The sequence below is a fragment of the Anabrus simplex genome, chromosome 9, assembly GCF_040414725.1.
Source record: "Anabrus simplex isolate iqAnaSimp1 chromosome 9, ASM4041472v1, whole genome shotgun sequence".
NCBI lineage: Eukaryota > Metazoa > Arthropoda > Insecta > Orthoptera > Tettigoniidae > Anabrus > Anabrus simplex.
In genome coordinates, this window is record NC_090273.1 from 9,244,363 (window position 1) to 9,264,551 (window position 20,189).

The 20,189-nt window shown below is 41.9% G+C and overlaps 2 protein-coding genes across 3 annotated transcripts in view; one reads left to right on the forward strand and one right to left on the reverse strand.

Annotated features, from left to right (window-relative positions):
* LOC136881226 (ATP-binding cassette sub-family G member 4) overlaps positions 1 to 18,681 on the reverse strand; it is a 113,027-nt gene extending 94,346 nt beyond the window's left edge. The window contains exon 1 of one of the 2 annotated variants that reach the window (XM_067153959.2): positions 18,458 to 18,681. In XM_067153959.2, coding sequence (XP_067010060.1) covers positions 18,458 to 18,617 — 160 coding nt within the window. In that variant the 5' untranslated portion in view covers positions 18,618 to 18,681. The remainder of the gene's footprint in view (positions 1 to 18,457) is intronic. The other variant, XM_067153960.2, reaches the window with a different exon arrangement.
* LOC136880810 (WD repeat-containing protein on Y chromosome) overlaps positions 6,956 to 20,189 on the forward strand; it is a 231,280-nt gene continuing 218,046 nt past the window's right edge. The window contains exon 1 of the mRNA XM_067153349.2: positions 6,956 to 7,000. The gene's annotated coding sequence lies outside the window, so the exon portion shown is untranslated. The remainder of the gene's footprint in view (positions 7,001 to 20,189) is intronic.

A 20,189-nucleotide genomic window follows, 5' to 3' on the forward strand; every position in this document is an offset into this window, starting at 1 on the left:
ATGTCACTGATAATAATCACTAACCTCATTCCCGCTCATGTCTGTAATGCTGTGAGAACATGAAGTTCGCAAGACAGTCACCTCAGGGATCCTTCATTCAGTCATTTCTGCCTATGGTAATGACAATTTGAGCATACTCTTTAGTAAGTATACATTTCATTTATAACTTCCGTCGGTTACGTAGCGCATACCTATCTGCGAAATGTTACTGTAATATTTGTCCCAAATGGAACATAATAATTGCTTTTACACAAATAAATTCGAAAATCTGCAATAAATTAAGAAATAGTACGAAATAGTTCACGTGCAGAGAATGATATGGATACATTCTTTACAACCTTACAACTTTTTTTCTGGTACGTCGCAGCGCTTCCGTGTGTGTTTTGTTTGTCTAACACTTTCGTGTGTGATGTCTTTGATCACTGAAGTTGTTTGCGTTAATTAGGTGTCGTTTTCTTCATGTTGCTCATTCGTTTTGTGCCCTAACTCATTCATTAAATGATATATTTTTTGGTCCAGGGATCATGCTACTTTGCTGTTTGAACTTCCCGCGCTAGTCATATGGACAAAGATAATGGGAATTCACAGACATAGCACTCCCATTCGTTGGTGCTAGCCCTGGACCTCAAGAAAGAAACAAAAGACGGCACGAGCAGCGGAATACAACACAAGGGAGTCCTGTCTACAGCCCGTAAGTACGTATACATATTTCTCTAGTAACGACGGTATTTCTTAATTTAACGAAGATTTTTGACTTCACTTGTATAAAAGGAATTATTATGTTCCATTAGGGACAAATATTACAGTGACATTTCGTAGATAGGTATGCGGTACATAACCACTTCCGTCATTTAGGAGAAATGGGTCACTCCGTTTCTTAAAGTGTTTTATGTTACGAACATGTCCAGCTTCCATGCCTTCTATGTTACAAATATCATGGAGATCATCAACGTTATTTTCCATTCTTTCAATGTGTACTTAATGGATAAGTCGGACATTTTAACAGTAAATACCACGTCACTCGCTGCTGTACAAGGGTCCTGGTCTGTATAAGTAATTCAGTGAATAACTATAACAGATGTATACACAGGAGGCTTATGCACGGTTTATTAGTAACAAACTGTATACAAACGGTGTATAAACCTACCTATGACAGCTGTAGGTTGAGCTGTGGAGGATTAAACCAGTCTTGGGTCTGAATACCCAACGTACACATACAAAAGTTGTACAGCGTTTATTAGTAATACTGTTAATGTTTATTAATGATTGAGTAAGTTGCCTATGGGGTTTTGGTCACGTAGCTGTAAGCTAGCATTGGGGAGATAGCGGGTTCGAATCCTGCTGTCGGCAGCCCTGAAGATGGTTTTTAGCGGTTTCCGATGTTGACGCCTCCGTTAAGACCACAGCCACTTCCTCGGGAGTCCTAGCCCTGTCCTATGACGGCGCTGCGTACAACAAATAGCTAATGTTTATTAATCTTACGGGATCCACACTTGGTTGTCATCTAGAAGACTTTCAGTAGATGACCTCAACTCTGGGAAAGGAGAACCTCACCGCTGCAATTCCGTGAGGAAAACGCTGGGAAGTGCGGCTAAAGCGCTGCGTGGGGTTTGGTACATTGTGTAGTTACTGGCAGTTAGCAGTGCAGTTTAACGAAGGAATCATATTTCTGAGGAATTATGACTTCAGGTATCGTGTTTTGATTTATGGTGCAGTCCGACATAGTACGACGTGGAATGTCGAATGGACTTCTTTCTGCACTTGTGTTTGGTATGAACCAGAGATTTTAGAGTCCACAAGTCGACACTCTACCGATGAACTGAGGAACTAAAGATCACAAGATGTCGAGAGATTAACTCCAATAAATTCACTTTCACCGGCGCTGACTTGCGTAGACCTCGTCACTCGCGAAGAGTCCAAGAAGACAGTTTGACGAGTTGATGATGGCTGTTGGTGGACTTATCTCAGTTCCTTACTAGGGCGCGACTTAAAGCAGGACCAGCGGGGGTTGGAAGTCACGGTTTCCATTGGGTTTGCGAGGTATTTGCGCCCTTTCTTTTGCTGATACCTTCATTCTTCGAAGTGTCGAACACCTGCATAGTGTTAACACAGGATTGATGCCAAGTTGTACCGCCACCACCTCACACGGTAAGAATTCATGAATCACAATATTGGAAACTGTATTTCCTACACCTTTTATTAGGTACAGGAACTAGATAGAACTGATACTTTCACAGATAATTGGATCTTTCAGATATGATTCCTCCTACGGTAAAACACATGAAACACAACGGAAATTCTATTTTGCACAGCTTTTATTGCGAACAGTTGTTCAATATAGCTGATACTAATGGAGAAATTTGCCATATTCTCTTTTGGCTCTCTAATTAATACCACAGCACTGTGTATAAACTCCAATACCCAACGCGGCTATCTGCGAATTTAAATATCGAGTTCCCAGAAATTCTGTTTTCGTGTGATGTCGTAAAAACAAAACAACAAACAAACAAACAAACAAACATGAGGACAGACAAAAATTAAATTAAATATACTTTCGACTTTGTATACGTAATGTGAGGTGAAAGATGAAGTCGCCATCATCATCATCATCATCATCATCATTTAACCGTCTCCAGTTTCCCGGGTGAGGTGCACTTATGTCTGCCCCTAAGTCTCTTTCCCTCCATATCTTTGTCAAACCATTTTCGTGCTACTCTCTTCAGATCCATCCTCTTCAAGTGACCAGACCATCTCAGTCTTGATGTTGCTAGAATTTCGTTGAGTGGTTTCCCTTGGATGTCTTCGCGGACCTTTTCATTCTGGATCTTCTCGTTTTCTGCAGCACTGAGCTCATTTCCGCAGCCTGGAGTCTATTGATGGTGCAAGTTTTCACACCGTATCTTGTTATGAAAGATGAAGTATGTAGCAAAAATTAGAGGTGAACAGACAAAAAGAAAGTAATTTTACTTATTCTCCAAGAAAGAGAGGGAGAGGTAAACCTGGAAATATTGAACAAAAATACTATTAGAAAATGGTCCTTGCCTGTGTATTTAGTTTGATAGATACAACAGGGATCTTTGTAATTGATGAATGATGCAAACTGACAAAAGAAGCAGGCATCGCATGTGTCTCCGAGAACTTGGACTAGAACTGACACAACAGGAAGAAGAAAGAGGGTTCAGAAAAGTCCATGGATTGAAAAGAGAAATATTAACTTGTACAGAAAGCACTCTTAGAGAGGAAACTGAAATTATCAGTCGAAATGAACTCAAGGATAAATCTACGCATGTATTAACTGACAGTACTGGGAAGAGAGAAGACAACAGTCCATCTTGTTCACAACGAGAGAGCTGCAGTCGTTACCGAGTTTAACGACAATATCTTACAACACTTAGCTGAGAGGTCATCTGGTGGCCATGTCTGTAGTGCGTTCGAGTACCCCGTAGGATGTTGGCCAGTGTGGAGTGAGAGCACATGACGCGGTTGCTTCTTCTGTCGGATGGGGACGTTAATGTTTGAGCAGACCCCCTTCGTGTTATTCGACAGGAGGAGGTTATGTGTCAGAATCGGCTTTCACTCTCTTCCTTCTTACTATCTTGTATATCACAACATTCATTTAATCTCATTAACTCCTCTGTCCGCCTCCGTAGCGTAACGGTTAGTCCTCGGGGGCCCGGGTTCGATTCCCGGTACTGCCAGAAATTTAAAAATGGTAGGGGGCTGGTATGTGGTTGAAATGGTACATGCAGCTAGGGATGAGGACACGAGTTTGCATTTTGCATTAACTCCTCTGATACGGTTGACGTCAGGAAGGGCATCCGGTCGTAAAATATCGCAACGAAAATTCATCTCACTTCACATTCGAACAAGGGTTGTCCATACATACATACTGTACATACAAAACGCCTGTGGGTGGGAGCGGTAACCCCTGCCTGTCGTAAGAGGCGACTAAATGGGGCCCCAGAGGCTCTTAATTTGGGAGCGTGGGTTGGTGACCACTGGGCTCTTAACTGAGTCCTGGCATTGTTTCCACTTACTTATGCCAGGCTCCTCACTTTCATCTTTCCTACCCGTTCTCCCTTGGTCAACTCTTGTTCTTTACCGACTCTGACGGTATTAAGATTGCGAGGCCTAGGGTGTCTTTCATTTTTACTCTTTAGCCGATACCTTCATGTTTCGATGTGTTGGATCCCTTGCATATTTTCCCTCGGAGTAGTGTTAATAGATTATGGTTTCCCAGTTGTACTTCCTCTTAAAACAGTAATCACCACCACCACAAGACTATACTGATACACCACGTGACCAATCAGCGTGATCCTTCACACTCGCTCGAGTGTTGTCTTGCGATGCGGCACGTAGAAGATCTCTGGTGACGCTAAAACTCAGCCGGTTTACACAGAAACTGACGCGCAGGCAGTCAGTGTCTTAGTCCACAGGGAAACTTCACCCCCAAACACAACACAAGGGAAACAAACGCCTCCGTGCCTCAGGCCTCTCACCGCTGACATCATTCATTCCAGCAACACTCTCCAATAGCATTTCATTTCATCCGTCAGTCATTAATCATTGTCCCAGAGGTGTGCGACAGGCTAGAACAATTCCTATCCTGGCCGCTAGATGGGGACTTCTTCATTCCATCCCTGACTCGGTCGAATGACCGAAAACAGGCCGTGGATTTTCTTTTTCAATCTCGTGAATATTCTGCTATAAGATCTGCTTCACCTACACGCCTGGTTGTCTAAACCTCTGTCTGTATAACTTTAACAATTTACTTTTCAAATACTTTTTGACACTTTCACATAACAAAAGCTCATAATACTCACAGATACGACTGAAAACTTATGAAAAGGCGTCGGCGGATGCAGATTAGGCTTCGGCGCACATGTGGCCACGGCTGCTTTGACAGCTGTGCACTCCGACCGACAAACCAAGCAGAGGAGGGATGGCCGCGGCTCTCCATTCGGGAGACGGACAGGGGCTGGTTCTGTCCTGAGAATGTATTTCCTTCGTTTTCCCTTATCCTGCACTAAGGCGAATACCGGGACAGTTCCTAGTATAGGCCACGGCCACCAACGCTCTCCCTGGCCTAAGAAACGGCGTTACCGTCTAGGAGGCTCGCCGTCCCCTTCAGGGACAGAATGAAAACGTTTTAGTAGTAGTAGTATTGTAATTCACCCTGATCAGCATCGTCTAGAAGTCACAATACATTTAACAACGTACGAAATTTAAAATATGGTTACATGCATCATGTCGTATCTTTGGTTTTCAGTTAACACTGAGTGGCCAAAAGTCAAGGAAGACACTGAATGCGATGTTAATAACGAGTTGCTCCTCCGCGAGCCCTCAAAACGGCAGCAATACGATGAGTCAATGACTATAAGGTATTCGAATCGTTCTGGAGGGATTTGCACCCACGCATTTTGCACTGCTATACAATTGGTCTTGTGTAGTTGGTGCGGGGCTCGATTGATTTACAATCGGGGGATCTGGAGGACCGGTACATGGTCGTAACTTCACTGGAGTGATCCTCCAGATACCTGCGTGCCACCACAGAGCGGTGAAATGGCGCATTGTCCTGTTGAAACATGGCATCTCCATCAGAGAACTCTACGGCCAGAGAGGAATGCAGATGATCTGAAAGAATGTCCACATAACGTGCACCTGTCAGTGCTCCCTTAAGCCGGACACTGGGGCCTAATTGCGACCATGAGAACGCCGCCCAGACCAGAACTGAGCCACCTCCCGCCTGGGCACAACCGTGTTGACACGCAGGCTCCATAGCTTCATGGAACATACGTCCCACTCTCACGCGCCCACCAGCTCGATGCAACTGGAACCATACCACATGCCGCCACTGTTCTATAGTCCATTGAGCTCTGTGTCGAGGTGTCACCAAAGGGACACACGTTGGTCGTTGGCTGGTGAAGCCTGTGCGGTGATCTGACTCATAGTAGCCCGTCGAGCGCCCAGTATGTTCTGCGGAGGCGACGTGATGTCCGTTCGTTAAACACGTGTGGTCTTCCCGTGAGGCGATTTATGCGGGTGGTAACATTCTCTCTGCGATATTGAAGATCCACTATCGACCTCGTAAACCCGAATTCGCGTGTAATGACCGCATGGCTATGACCCCTGCAACGTGCGCTGATGATCATCCCACACTCGCGACGTGTTGCCGTCTGTGACAGACTACTTAGCTACGCTGCGACGCTCAGGGGTCATACACGGCACATTTGCTAATATAATAATAATAATAATAATAATAATAATAATAATAATAATAATAATAATAATAATAATAATAATAATAATAATAATAATAATAATAATAATAATAATAATAATAATAATAATAATAATAATTGTACCGGGCGGTACACCTCCACGCCGCGAATTCAAATATTGCGCCGGTTGAAACCTCTCTACAGTACAAACTCTGAACTTTAAAATCTGTATTAAATCAAAGGTTTCTCGGAAGATGTCTCTACTGTAAATTTTGAAGTGTTCTGAACTATGTCAATTTCGATTTGTATTTCTTTGCCCTGTAGCAAGAAGTGTGGACATTCTCTTCTAGATGGCACTACTTAAGAACTATAATTGTGCACCCTAGTGCGAAGTGAAGGAACTGTTTTTTTTTTTTTTGAAGAAATTTGGTATTCATAAGTTTGTTCTTTGTTAAATTTCTTTCATTCATTTTTTGGTTGGCAGTATAACCCTTCTCTTTCCGCCAGTTGTGAATTTAACCAATCAGTAATTTCTGTAATTAATTTTCCTCCAATCATAGCTTTCTTCCTCAGGTTTCCATGTGTAATTCCTAGTCTACCAATAAAGTTGAAGGAGTGTGCCTATTCATTCTTGAAAGGTCTCGAATCTTCCACGAGGGTATAAAAACTGCTGATTTTCTTATCTCCGGGCCACTTCAGTAACATCTTTCGCAGTGTGTGAATATATATAGCAGGGGGCGGGAAGCGCCTCTTTCTCCAAGCAGCAGTTCATCTACAAGGTAATGGCCTGTTAACATCTTCATTTCTTGCTAGCTCAGCAGTTTAACTCTCGGGGAGGGTTCGAAATCTTTAGTATGTAAACTACCCTTTTAAAATGTAAATTCTTTTCTGTCTATCTATAAATTACAAATCTGTAAAGCGGGGATAGAGAGTGCTTCACCCTCTCGAACTCCCCTTCATTTTGAATTTGAGGTGACTATGTTTTCGTAACCGTTTTTCTCTTCCTTCTTAAAGTCTTAAACTTATTTGCCAACTAGTCATCTCCCTAGTATGGGATTAGCCCCTGTATAACTGGCCGAGTGCCACCTAGGTTTTAAGAAGTTTCATGTAGGAGTGCAAGCTACGCCTCCAGTCAATTTGGTTTTTTGGGCCATTTAATTAACCCAGAGTTTGTTTTCTTCATGTGAAGGCCCTGTAGGTTGGGTACAAGATACCCCTGTTTCACTGTATGTGTGCCTTAAGGGCAGTTAGGAATGAAGTTTGCTGTAGCTCTTGATAGGCTTGTAAAATTGAAAGCGGGTCTGCTCTTTTTCCTCTTAACATTGTAATTAGGAGCAAGTGCTCCTCGTACTCAGGGGTTTTCTGCCCTTTAGCTATTGTGGTGGTGAGGTGAGAGCTCAGGAATTTATCTTGGGGCTCGAAGCCCAAATCTTGTAACAATTGTAATTTCTTAAATTGTTTTCCTGCTACTTGGTACCTGTTACTCTGTTGTTGTTATCTGTTGATTTTGAAAAGAAAATATAACCTTTGTTAAAGTTTTAAAATTAACCTTAATTTTGTAAGTTGAGACCTATTCCCGCCCGCACCTTCTTTCACCTCTAACTACCAGGGATAACTCCGTAACAATAATAATAATAATAATAATAATAATAATAATAATAATAATAATAATAATAATAATAATAATAATAATAATAATAATAATAATAATAATATTTTCGTGTGGCTATTTCTAGCCGGGTGCAGCCCTTGTAAGGCAGACCCTCCGATGAGGTGGGCGTCATCTGTCATGTGTGGGTAATTGCGTGTTATTGTGGTGGAGGATAGTGTTATGTGTGAGTTGCGGGGATGTTGGGGACAGCACAAACACCCATCCCTCGAGCCATTGGAATTAATCAATGAAAGTTAAAATCCACGACCCGGCCGGGAATCGAATCCGAGACCCTCTGAACTGAACGCCAGTACGCTGACCATTCAGCCAACGAGTCGGGACACATTTTCTAATGGGACACCCCTTCCTGTAACTTTTGTTCGTAGTCTGCTCAAATCACAACTCTCCTGTGTGGCATAAACAGGTCACCGCAGTACAGCGTAGCTAAAACATGCCAGTGTATCAACTGATGACGCAATGAAAATCACGGCGATAATTAATAATATAATGCATTGGAAACACCAACATCAGCCTGGAGATAAAACTTGGACACAGTCCAAACAGGACACAGCGACAGATTTCATACAAGGGCAATCCATTAAAACATCACTTTATGCCTTTCGGTAGCACAAGATCAAGGAAAAGGATTATTACATATTTGTTTTTACCTCTGCTCATTCCATGAGATGTGACATAGCCTGTCAGCAACTATTTTAGAGTTGCTGTCAGCATCTCAGGCATTTTGTCCTACCTCAAATCGGTATGGTTTTTCCGCCAATTCTACGGTGGCTGACGATGGCCGACGTGTCGAAGAGGTCAATGCAAGGATATCCGCAGCCTGGACAACAACCGGCGTCACTTGCGACCGGAGGATGAAAGATCTATCGTACTGTCATCCGACCTGTTGCGAATGTAGGCCGACTACGGCTGAGACAGAGCATCGACTGGGTGTCATGGAGACTAAGATGCTGGCGTCACTAAACTGGATCGCAACGCCAATGAATTCATCAGGGAGAGATTTGGCGTTGCACCGCGAAAAAAATGCGCGAGAGTCGTTACAATGGTTTGGACATGTACTAAGGGCAGACGCCGACACTATCACGAAGACGTGTTGCATGTTAGAAGTCGCTGGTAGGAGACCAAAAGACGACCAAAACAGCAATGGGCCGATACCCTTCACAAAGATCTGTAGAGTATCAGTCTCCACCTTGACATGGCCCAGGACAGAACTAAATGGAGACATCGAATCCTTGTAGCGAACTTCGCCAGCAGGAAGGACAAACGCTGAAGAAAAAGAAGTACCTTTCGCTCACTTAAATGCAGTCATTAAAAAAAATCTCAACAGCTACGAGCCGTTCATGCTCAGCATTCATTCATAAGAAAACCAACCAACCAACCAACCAACCAACCAACCAACCAACCAACCAACCAACCAACCAACCAACCAACCAACCAACCAACCAACCAACCAACCAACCAACCAACCAACCAACCAACCAACCAACCAACCAACCAACCAACCAACCAACCAACCAACCAACCAACCAACCAACCAACCAGTTCACAAATAAGTAAATCAATAAATACATACCGGTAAATAAATAAAAGCCGTCAGCCTTTTGTACCCGCACGGCGTAACTATTTCGAGATGCTATATTAATTCTACGAAAAGCTGCCATTAACGTCAACATTAGAGCTTTTAGCAACTCTTGGGTTGTATAAGGTTCCTGCTAAGACAAGCGGTTGCTGAACGGAAAGCCACACTCTCAGAAGATTGATTACAACAGAACATGTCAGAAACTCACTTCTTCTCTGGAAAGCATTTTCATTAAAACTAGACCATTTTCACGTAGACGAGGTAATGAAATGACGTATGGCTTTTAGTGCCGGGAGTGTCCGAGGACAAGTTCAGCTCGCCAGATGCAGGTCTTTTGATTTGACTCCCGTAGGCGACCTGCGCGTCGTGATGAGGATGAAATGATGATGAAGACGACACATACACCCAGCCCCCGTGCCAGCGAAATTAACCAATTAAGATTAAATTTCCCGACCCTGCCGGGAATCGAACCCGGGACCCCTGTGACCAAAGGCCAGGACGCTAACCATTTAGCCATCGAGCCGGATACGTAGACGAGGTGTGGAGAAGCAACTGAAGCCGGCTGTGCCAGTGTCAGCTACCGTGTGTTGGAAATAAAGCAACGGTTGTATTTTTTTATTCTGAACAGACGTTCACATCAACTGGACCATGAATTCCAAATCAACAACCTATCACACGGTACGTGTGGCGCGACTCCATCAATGAACGGTTCGATTTCTTTCATTCTGCAAGATACGAAGTTGTTGGGAAATAAATGCCTTTTTTGACTTAAATATGTCTTAGAGATTGGGGTTGTATAACACAATAGTGTTATGTAACAAAATGTTACCTAGCAACAGTACCTTGAGAGCTGCACAGGCCATCAGCACCGAGCCATTTATGAACCATATTAACTCCGTTACGAATTACAGGTAATTATGGTAATGCACAGTTCATATTTTCCGTGATATTTTGGGTCATATTTTGACTAATTTTAAGAGATTTTTGGGAATTATATAAATAATTGCATAGATAACTTTTTTCTATTTATTTGTTCAACAAACCAAGACTCTTGTCTGTAACTATATATTAGAATTCTCGAAATTGGACAATGAACTGGTTTTGCTCGAGAGCAGAGCCGGCTTTGAAAGATAATCGATTATATGTTATTTGCACTTTGTAACTGAGAAGTCACATCTTATCTGATGAGCGTGTATCTGCCAGCTATGACTGATTGTGTGTTCCTTGTTGTTCCGAGTAATCCCCAGGTCATCACAGAATACGATATTGAGAAATGGAATACCGTTGCGACATGAGGTGCCGAAAGGCGACCTGGAACGCCATCAGCAGGTTAGAAAAAGCAACTGGCAGAATGGCGGAAATTTCCACGTTTACCTGAATGAGGTACGTAAGGATTTCTTACTCCCTTTCATCTCAGCTAAGATAAGTACATAGCAATTAAAGATTGTTTGAAACATTTTGCACACATAGCTCGAGAAGCTAATTATTGGCGGTGCGTGCAGTTCTCGTAACACTTAAGTAATGTGCATGCCAAGTATTTGCAAACTCAGCATTCAGCTGACGACACGGAAAACAATACAGTGTCTTCTAACACTCATGTGCTTGCTCGCAGTCCCCCCGTGCCTGTCGTGAGAGGCCACTAAAAGGGGCCCCAGGGATCACAACTTGTGAGCGTGGGTTGGCTACCACGGGGCCATTTAGCTGAGTCCTGGCATTATTTCGAGTTACTTGTGCCAGGCTCCTCACTTTCATCTATCCTATCCAACCTCCCATCGTAAACTCTTGTTCTTTACCGACCCTTCGTGGCCCTTGTTGTCCTTTGGCCGATACCCTCATTTTTCCAAGTGCCGGATCCCTTCCATCTTTCCTCTCTGATTAGTGTTATACAGAAGATGCTTGGGTAATAATCCCACCCTTTTCTTTACGAGTTCGGGTATGATGACACGAACCTTCCTAGCGAGTTTTTACAACCGAATGCCCTTCCTCATTAGAGAAGTTAATGAGCTGAAATGAATGGCGTGATATATGATAGTGTACTCGTGTCAAATAGCACCAAGGGCTAACGTCGCCATCCGACGGACGAATCACCATCAACAGCATCATATGCCCTCACTCCATATGAGGACTGCGGAGAGGTTTGGAATTTAATCTAGATTTTTGGCACGCAATCTAGTGATTAGAAATTGTATATCACGGTCTCTCCTACCCTGCCGGCCACCATTCTTACGGTGAAAATATTTTTTCGACCAACGGGACGCGAACTGGGTATTACAGTGTCAAACGCCTTAACGATCATGGCCAACAGGCGGGCTGACAAGACGGACTTAATTTTCCAAGTACGGAATATGTTCCAATCAATCAATCAATCAATCAATCAATCAATCAATCAATCAATCAATCAATCAATCAATCAATCAATCAATCAATCAATCAATCAATCAATCAATCAATCAATCAATCAATCAATCAATCAATCAATCAATCAATCAATCAATCAATCAATCAATCAATCACCACTGATCTCCATTTAGGGCAGTGGCCCAGGTAGAAAATTCCCTATCTGTTGTTTTCCTAGCCTTTTCTTAAATGATTCCAAAGAAATCAGAAATTTATTTAACATCTCCCTTGGTAAGTTATTCTAATCCCTAACTCGCCTTCCAATAAAGGAATATTTGCCCCAATTTGTCCTATTGAATTCCATCTTCATATTGTGATCTTTCCCACTTTTAAAGACATCACTCAAACTTAATCGTCTACTAATGTCATTCCACACCATATCCCCACTGACAGCTCGGAACATACCGCTTAGTCGAGCAGTTCGCCTCCTTTCTCCCAAGTCTTCCCAGCCCAAACTTTGCACCATGTTTGTAATGCTACTTCTTTGTCGGAAATCACCCAGAACAAATCGAGCTGCTTTTCTTTGGATTTTTTCTAGTTCCTGAAAAAAGTAATCCTGGAGAGGGTCCCATACACTGCAACCATACTCTATTCGGGGTCTTACCAGAGACTTATATGCCCTTTCCTTTACATCCTTACTACAACCCCTAAACACCCTCATAACCATGTGCAGAGATCTGTAGCCTTTATTTACAATCCCATTTGTGTGATTACCCCAAACCTGACTTTTAACCCCGTTTATCGTCATACCATTGCCTACTGTCCATCTCACAACATTATCGAGGTCATTTTGCAGTTTCTCACAATCTTGTAACTTATTTATTACTCTATACAGAATAACATCATCAGCATGAAGCTTTATTTCTGATTCCACTTCTTTACTCATATCATATATATATATAAGAAAACATAAAGGTCCAATAATACTGCCTTGAGGAATTCACCTCTTAATTATCACAGGGTTAGATAAGGCTTCGTCTACTTTAATTCTCTGAGACCTATTTTCTAGAAACATAGCAACCCTTCAGTCACTCTTTTGTCTAGTCCAATTGCACTCATTTTTGCCAATAGTCTCTCATGATCCACTCTATCAAATGCCTTAGACAGGTCAATCGCGATACAGTCCATTTGACCTCCTGAATCCAAGATGTCCGCTACATCTTGCTGTAATCCTACAAGTTGAGCTTCAGTGGAAAAAACTTTCCTAAACACGAACTGCCTTCAATCGAACCAGTTGTTAAGTTCGCAAACATGTCTAATATAATCAGAAAGAATTCTTTCCCAAAGCTCATATACAATGCATGTCAAACTGACCGGCCTGTAATTTTCAACTTTATGTCTATCACCCTTTCCTTTGTACACAGGGGCTACTAAAGCAACTTCCATTCATCTGGTATAGCACCTTCATGCAAACCATAATCAAATAAGTACTTCAGATATGGTACTATATCCCAACCCATTGTCTTTAATATATCCCCAGAAATCTTATCAATTCCAGCTGTTTTTCTAGTTTTCAACTTTTGTATCTTATTGTAAATGTCATTGTTATCATAGGTAAATTTTAATACTCCTTTAGCATTAGTCTCCTCTTCTATCTGAACATTATCCTTGTAACCAACAATCTTTACATACTGCTGACTGAATACTTCTGCCTTTTATTGATCCCCACATACACACTCCCCTTGTACATTAATGATTCCTGGAATGTCCTTTTTGGAACTACTTTCTGCCTTAAAATACCTATGCATACCCTTCCATTTTTCACAAAAATTTGTAAGACTGCCAATTATTCTTGCCATCATGTTATCCTTAGCTAACTTCTTTGCTAGATTAAATAATAATGTTATTTGTTTTACGTCCCACTAACTACTCTTTTACGGTTTTCGGAGACGCCCTTTGCTAGATTAAATTTACTAGTAAGTTCCTTCAATTTCTCCTTACTTCCACAGCCATTTCTAACTCTATTTATTTCCAGTCTGCACCACCTTCTAGTCTCTTTATTTCTGTGTTATAATAAAGTGGCTCTTTGCCATTCTTTACCACCTTTAAATTAACAAACCTGTTTTTACATTACTCAACAATTGCTTTAAACCCATCCCGGAGACTGTTTACATCTTTATGTATCGTTTTCAACCGAACATAGTTACTTTTTGTTAAAACTGCCTCATGCCTTCTTTATCAGCCATATGGTACTGCCTAATAGTCCTACTTTTAAGTCCTTCCTTTCTATCACATTTACTTTAACTACGACAAAAGCAGCTTCGTGATCACTAATACCATCTATTATTTCGGTTTCTATATGGAGCTCATCTGGTTTTACCAGCACCACGTCCAGTGTACTCTTCTTCCCTTTAGTGGGTTCCGTCACTTTCTGAATCAGCTGTCCTTCCCATATTAACTTATTTACCACTTGTTGGTCATGCTTCCTGTCGTTCGCATTACCTTCCCAATCGACATTTGGTAAATTCAGATCTCCCGCTACAATCACATTCCTTTCCATGTCGTTTTCCACATAGCTGATAACACTCTACTGTGGTTCCCTTTCCTGCACACACCATGTCTAACAATGAAATCCCCTATGACCAGAGCCTCAATCCTACCCACCTCATTTGATCCCGTCCCCTCTTGGTCAGCCCTATATTTCCTGTCAGCAGCAGAACCTACTTCCTCCTCCCTTTTCTCCCTCCCATGACCCTGTTCCACCGATCTTTTTCTATCATCTAATCTACATTTCCCTTTCCTACCTTTTCCCTTCCTCCTACTTCCACACTTCTCAGCAACTGTTCCTCATCTTTCTTCTGTTGTTCTATCTGCAGTGACTCGTACCGATTTCTCACAGACACCTCTCCCGAATTCTGATCCTGAATAGAACCCTTAGCCCGCGATCTCCTTCCCCTTAGAACATTCGACCACCTGTCATCTAAAATTCCTCCCTTTCCTCCCCATCCCTCTTTTATACCTACTGTATGCTGTACATTGTTTGAGGGAGGCCTACCTTCCTTCCTGTCTTCTGAAAGAATCCTAATTATCTCCCTCAAACTCTCCAACTCCTCCCTCATACTCCTTAATGCCTGGCCACACCCACAGTTCCTACAACTGCACGCCTTAGCCATTCTTTACGGAAAAAAATGAAAAGAAAAGAAAAATAAATAACTCATTATGTGCAATAAAGACTGAAAGGAAAGAAATATTGTCAAGGATAGTTGACAAAGATCACACGACAATAAGGTAATTAATATACTACTACATTATAATACTATTTAGTCATATGATATTTTTATCCTACAACACCCTAATAGGATAAAGTTGCCGTTAATTACTGAATACCTGTTAGGTCCCGTAACAACAAGCATCATCATCATCAATTACGGAATACCGAAAAGAATACACAAGAATTACACAATTCTAAACTGCAGTTAAACCTATCCTAATTACAACAGAATTCTAGTAAGACAGTTTCTACAGATAATTCTGCTACACAAATATTTTACAATATAATAAGCACGCTAATTTCTGATAAGATACTAAAATACACCACAATAATTTTAAAACTACGTTCAGACGTATCCTAATTACAATATGTTATTAATAAGCACAAACAGAAATGAAAATTAGAAGTTTGTAATTCGGAAGAACTACTCAAAGATTACCAATAAAGCTAAATGCGTAGACATTATTATTGGTACTATTTGATCCTACTATGCTCTAATAGATACACACGAATATAGCAGGCAAGATACTATCTAAATGTACCGCGTTTACACTACGAATATCAACTGAAATGTGTTTTACATTTGGCGGATTACTATTATTTTCCCTACTACGCGGGACGGAGAGTAAAATTGTCCTTAAATGCGGAAAAATAAGAGGTTGTCTACAATAATTTTTGTCAAAACTACGCCGGGGACTAGAACTGCAATAGGAATTTGATTATTAACATTTACTCGACGAATAAACGAAGGTGCGAAGTCTACAAATTATCAGCTGATTCATGGATTTGTTTCCTCAGCAACAATATTCTGTCTGATCTCGTTGGAATGCAAGGCTTCTTCCTTCAACAATGGCCATCTGAATGAGTTCAAACCTTCAAAAAATATTTCAAAAAGTCTTTTCGAGCTGTCTACAGTGTAGCAAGTAATTCAGTAATTTACGGAGCGAGTTGGCCGTGTGGTTTGGTGCACGTAGCTGTGAGCCTGCACCCGGGAGATAGTGGGTTCAAACCTCACTGTCGGCACCCCTAATATGGTTTTTCGTGGTTTCCCATTTTCATACCAGGCAAATACTGGGGCTGTAAAAAGTTAATTAAAGCTACGGTTGCTTCCTTCCCACTCCTAGGCCTTTCCTATCCCATCGTCGCCATAAGACTTGGGCGTGTGTCCGTGCGACGTAAAGCAAATTGTAAAAAAAATAAAAAAATCAGTAATAACTTGTATAGTTAGTCCCGTGGTGTAAGGCTCACCCGGAGACCCCAGGTTCGATTCCCGGCCATCACAGGGATTTTTTTTTTGCTAGTTGCTTTACGTCGCACCGACACAGATAGGTCTTATGGCGACGATGGGACAGGAAAGGGCTAGGAGTTGGAAGGAAACGGCCGTGGCCTTAATTAAGGTACAGCCCCACCATTTGCCTGGTGTGAAAATCGGAAACCACGGAAAACCATTTTCAGGGCTGCCGACAGTGGGGTTCGAACCTACTATCTCCCGAATACTGGCCGCATTTAAGCGACTGCAGCTATCGAGCTCGGTACAGGGATTTTTACTTGGATCTGAGAGTTGTTGGAGGTTCACTCACCCTACGTGATTACCACTGAGGAGCTATTGGAGGGTGCGACAGCGATCCAGGTCTAGAAAAACAAGAATAACTGCCGAAAGGATTCATGGTAATTTGCAGACCGTCGAGCTGGGCAGGGCTGTAGCGACACCATTTGTATTTGTAGAAGTACGTAACTCTTACAATAAGTATGTACATTTTAATGTACAATATCTACGTTACTGTACTTAGTGTGGAATGGGGAACCACGATCTTTATTTTATTAATTATAAAATACAGTAATTAAAATCAAACGTTACTTTCTCTTATTATCCAACAGCTCCGCAAGTTCTATTGTAAGTAAATTATCTTCTGCAGCTTCAGCCATGTCATGTAAGTAGCAGGAATGTGTCATGTTAATGTCACTATGTTCTCTTTAGCGTCCATCCATGCATGAACCGCCGGTGGCTTGCGGATGCTATATTTACCAGTAGGTACAATATTGAAGGTGGAAACATTCCTCTTACGGCAGTCCGGGGGAAAAGTAACATTGAACTTCGTCATGAACGTGTTGCAATGTGCAGATTGTCAGCTCCCGATTGGCATTAGCCCGGCGCTCTAAGGAACAAACAACACTCTGACGGGAACACTCAGGACGGCCGGTGCTTACGCTCTCCCATTAAGTGAACGTTGAACCAGCTCAGATAAGAACATCAATACCACCATATTTAATGGATCGTAAAAAAAGGTCATAATTCTAGAACTCGTTACCTTTCACTATTGTGCTTACAGAAGTTGTTACAACAACACTCCAATTAATTTCTGACATGTTATCTCATTTTAGGTCACGTGTCCTTGTCAATCCTAAATTTAAATAATCACAGCTGCACAGGACACATAATTGATATTATTTGTTTTACGTACAAATAACTACCTACTTATATAATTTTCGGAGACGCCGAGGTGCCGAAATTTGGTCTCACAGGGGGTGTTCATGTGCCAGTACATTCGACTCGGGTCTGGCGTAGGATTGACCGCTCTACCGCCTGGAAATTCCATGTTCATGTCGCACTTACAGAGGCAGAGTCTTCAAATGAGAAACCATGGAAAATCATCTTGAGAGTAGCCAATGGCGAGGATCGAACCCACCTTCTCCCGTGCTAAGCAACCAGCTCCCAAGCAACACTCGATCGCACGATGATCAAACTGGAAAAGAATCTTCCTTCACACTGTTTCGGAAACGTCTTTATTCCACTTAATGTATACATACTTTATTCACCAATTAAAAGGAAATTTGAGTCAAGTAAAACAGATTGATTATCTAGTAGACTGGCTTAGGACAATAGAATTACTTTTCAGAAAGCAAGACAGTCTGACTTATTTATGCGTATAAGTGAGTGTATCAACAACATATTCCTAAAGCACATTATGTACTTACAGGCTTTCTGTGGTACAGAATTTCTTTTTAGAAATAACAGAGATGCCGAGGTTAGACACGCCATAGGTTTATTTAGAAAAGCATTGAAATTACAGTCACGCTGTTTTGGCAGTATATGTGTTCTGTTACCGGGTGAGTTGGCCGTGTGGTTAGGGGCGCACAGCTGTGAGCTTGCATCCGGGAGATAGTGGGTTCAAACCCCACTGTCGGCAGCCCTGAAGATGGTTTTCCGTGGTTTCCCATTCTGACACCAGGCAAATGGTGGGGCTGTACTTTAGTTAAGGCAACGACCACTTCCTTCTCATTCCTAGGCCTTTCCTATCCCATCGTCGCCATAAGACTTATCTGTGTCGGTGCGACGTAAAGCAGCTAGCAATATATATGTGTTCTGTTGACAATCTTACCTTTACGAAAGCCAAGTGACACAGTGAATCCCAGGTTGTCGAACCGTATATCCACTGGTTGTTTCTGAGGCAGCCTCTTGAAGACTTGTTCCTGCGCGGACGTGCTGGTAATCACTTGGACGGTGTCCGTGGCCGTGTCCATCTTGACGGTGCTCTCCATCACGGCGCACCACTAACACCTACAGTACTCTACTGTCCCACACAGATGAGCTGCGCCTGCATATAGTTCACCCGCCACGAGCGAACAGCGCGCTCTGCAGTTTGGACTTTGACTGGCCGCATCCACATCAACGTCTTGCTTGGCCTTCGGTCCTTGGTTCGCTTCCCGACCGGCCACGGGGATTTTAACAGAATATCGTTAATTCCTTTGTCTCGGGGACTTCTCTTCAACACCGACACATCACACTACCAAGGACCACAGAAACACAGAATATACCCCTCTATATACGATTGACGTCAAGAAGGGCACCCCGCCGGAAATCTGATCCGAATCTACAATCAATGCGACCTGAATAAATTGGTAAAAGCCCAGGATTATTATTATTATTATTATTATTATTATTATTATTATTATTATTATTATTATTATTATTATTATTATTATTATTATTATTTTGGCTAGTTGCTTTACGTCGCACCGACACAGATAGGTCTTATATTATTATTATTATTATTATTATTATTATTATTATTATTATCCGGCTCCATTGAGTGATCAGCTTATTCCAGACCCGAGTTCTATTTCCGACCATATCGAGGGATTTGAATATTTAACGGGTAAATTCCCTTGCCTCGGAGGTTTGATGTTTATACTGTTATTCTTCATCATTAATCAGTACGACCATAGGCAGGTCTACATGTCCGTATCTCTGCACTCTCGCCGAGGTACCTTAAGTCTTTCTCTTCTTTCGCCAATATGTTCTGTAGCTTGACTCCCTGTCCTCGACACCTTGCTAGGTCTTTGTGCACCTGTGTAAGCTGCGTTCTCCACGTTTCTTGTACGAGTATTTTGTCGGCCAACCTCTTTTGATTCATCCTTCTAATGTGTACATAAGTCCTCTTTTCCTCATCGTCTTCTTATTTTTTCGATGGTTTTATAGAGTATTTGTTTCGATCTCGACTGGAAAGTATGTTCGTCATTTTGCGACTTCTTTCAACTCAAGATTTTTCGAAGGAACTTCCTTTCTTTTTATTTCAAGATCACTGCTTCTGTTCTTTAAAGGCACTTCCTACTGACGACTGTGCAATAATGTTTTAATTTGCCTGTTAATATTTTTTTCGAATTTTTTACGTCACACCGACACAGATAGGTTTTATGGCGACGATGGGACAGGAAAGGCCTAGGAATGGGAAGGAAGCGGCCGTGGCTTTAAGGTACAGCCCCAACATTTGCCTGGTGTAAAAGTGGGAAACCACGGAAAACCGACAGTGGGACTTGAACCCACTATGTCCCGGATGCGAGCTCACAGCTGCGCGCCCCTAACCGCACGGCGGCGATAGGCTGTGATTGTAATCAAAATACTAGAGTGCTTTCTTTTAAAATTTAGATAATAACTACGCTCTTATTGCTTATATGTAGAATTCCTGTGATAATTTTAGATATTTTTTTATGTTCGTGACTTTTTGTGTTATGAAGTATCCAACAAGTTCCTTATAAACAGTAACAGGTACTTCACAGGTTCCTTCTCTTATGAAGACTTAAACTGTTCAGTTCTGTGTGAAGATTTTTAAA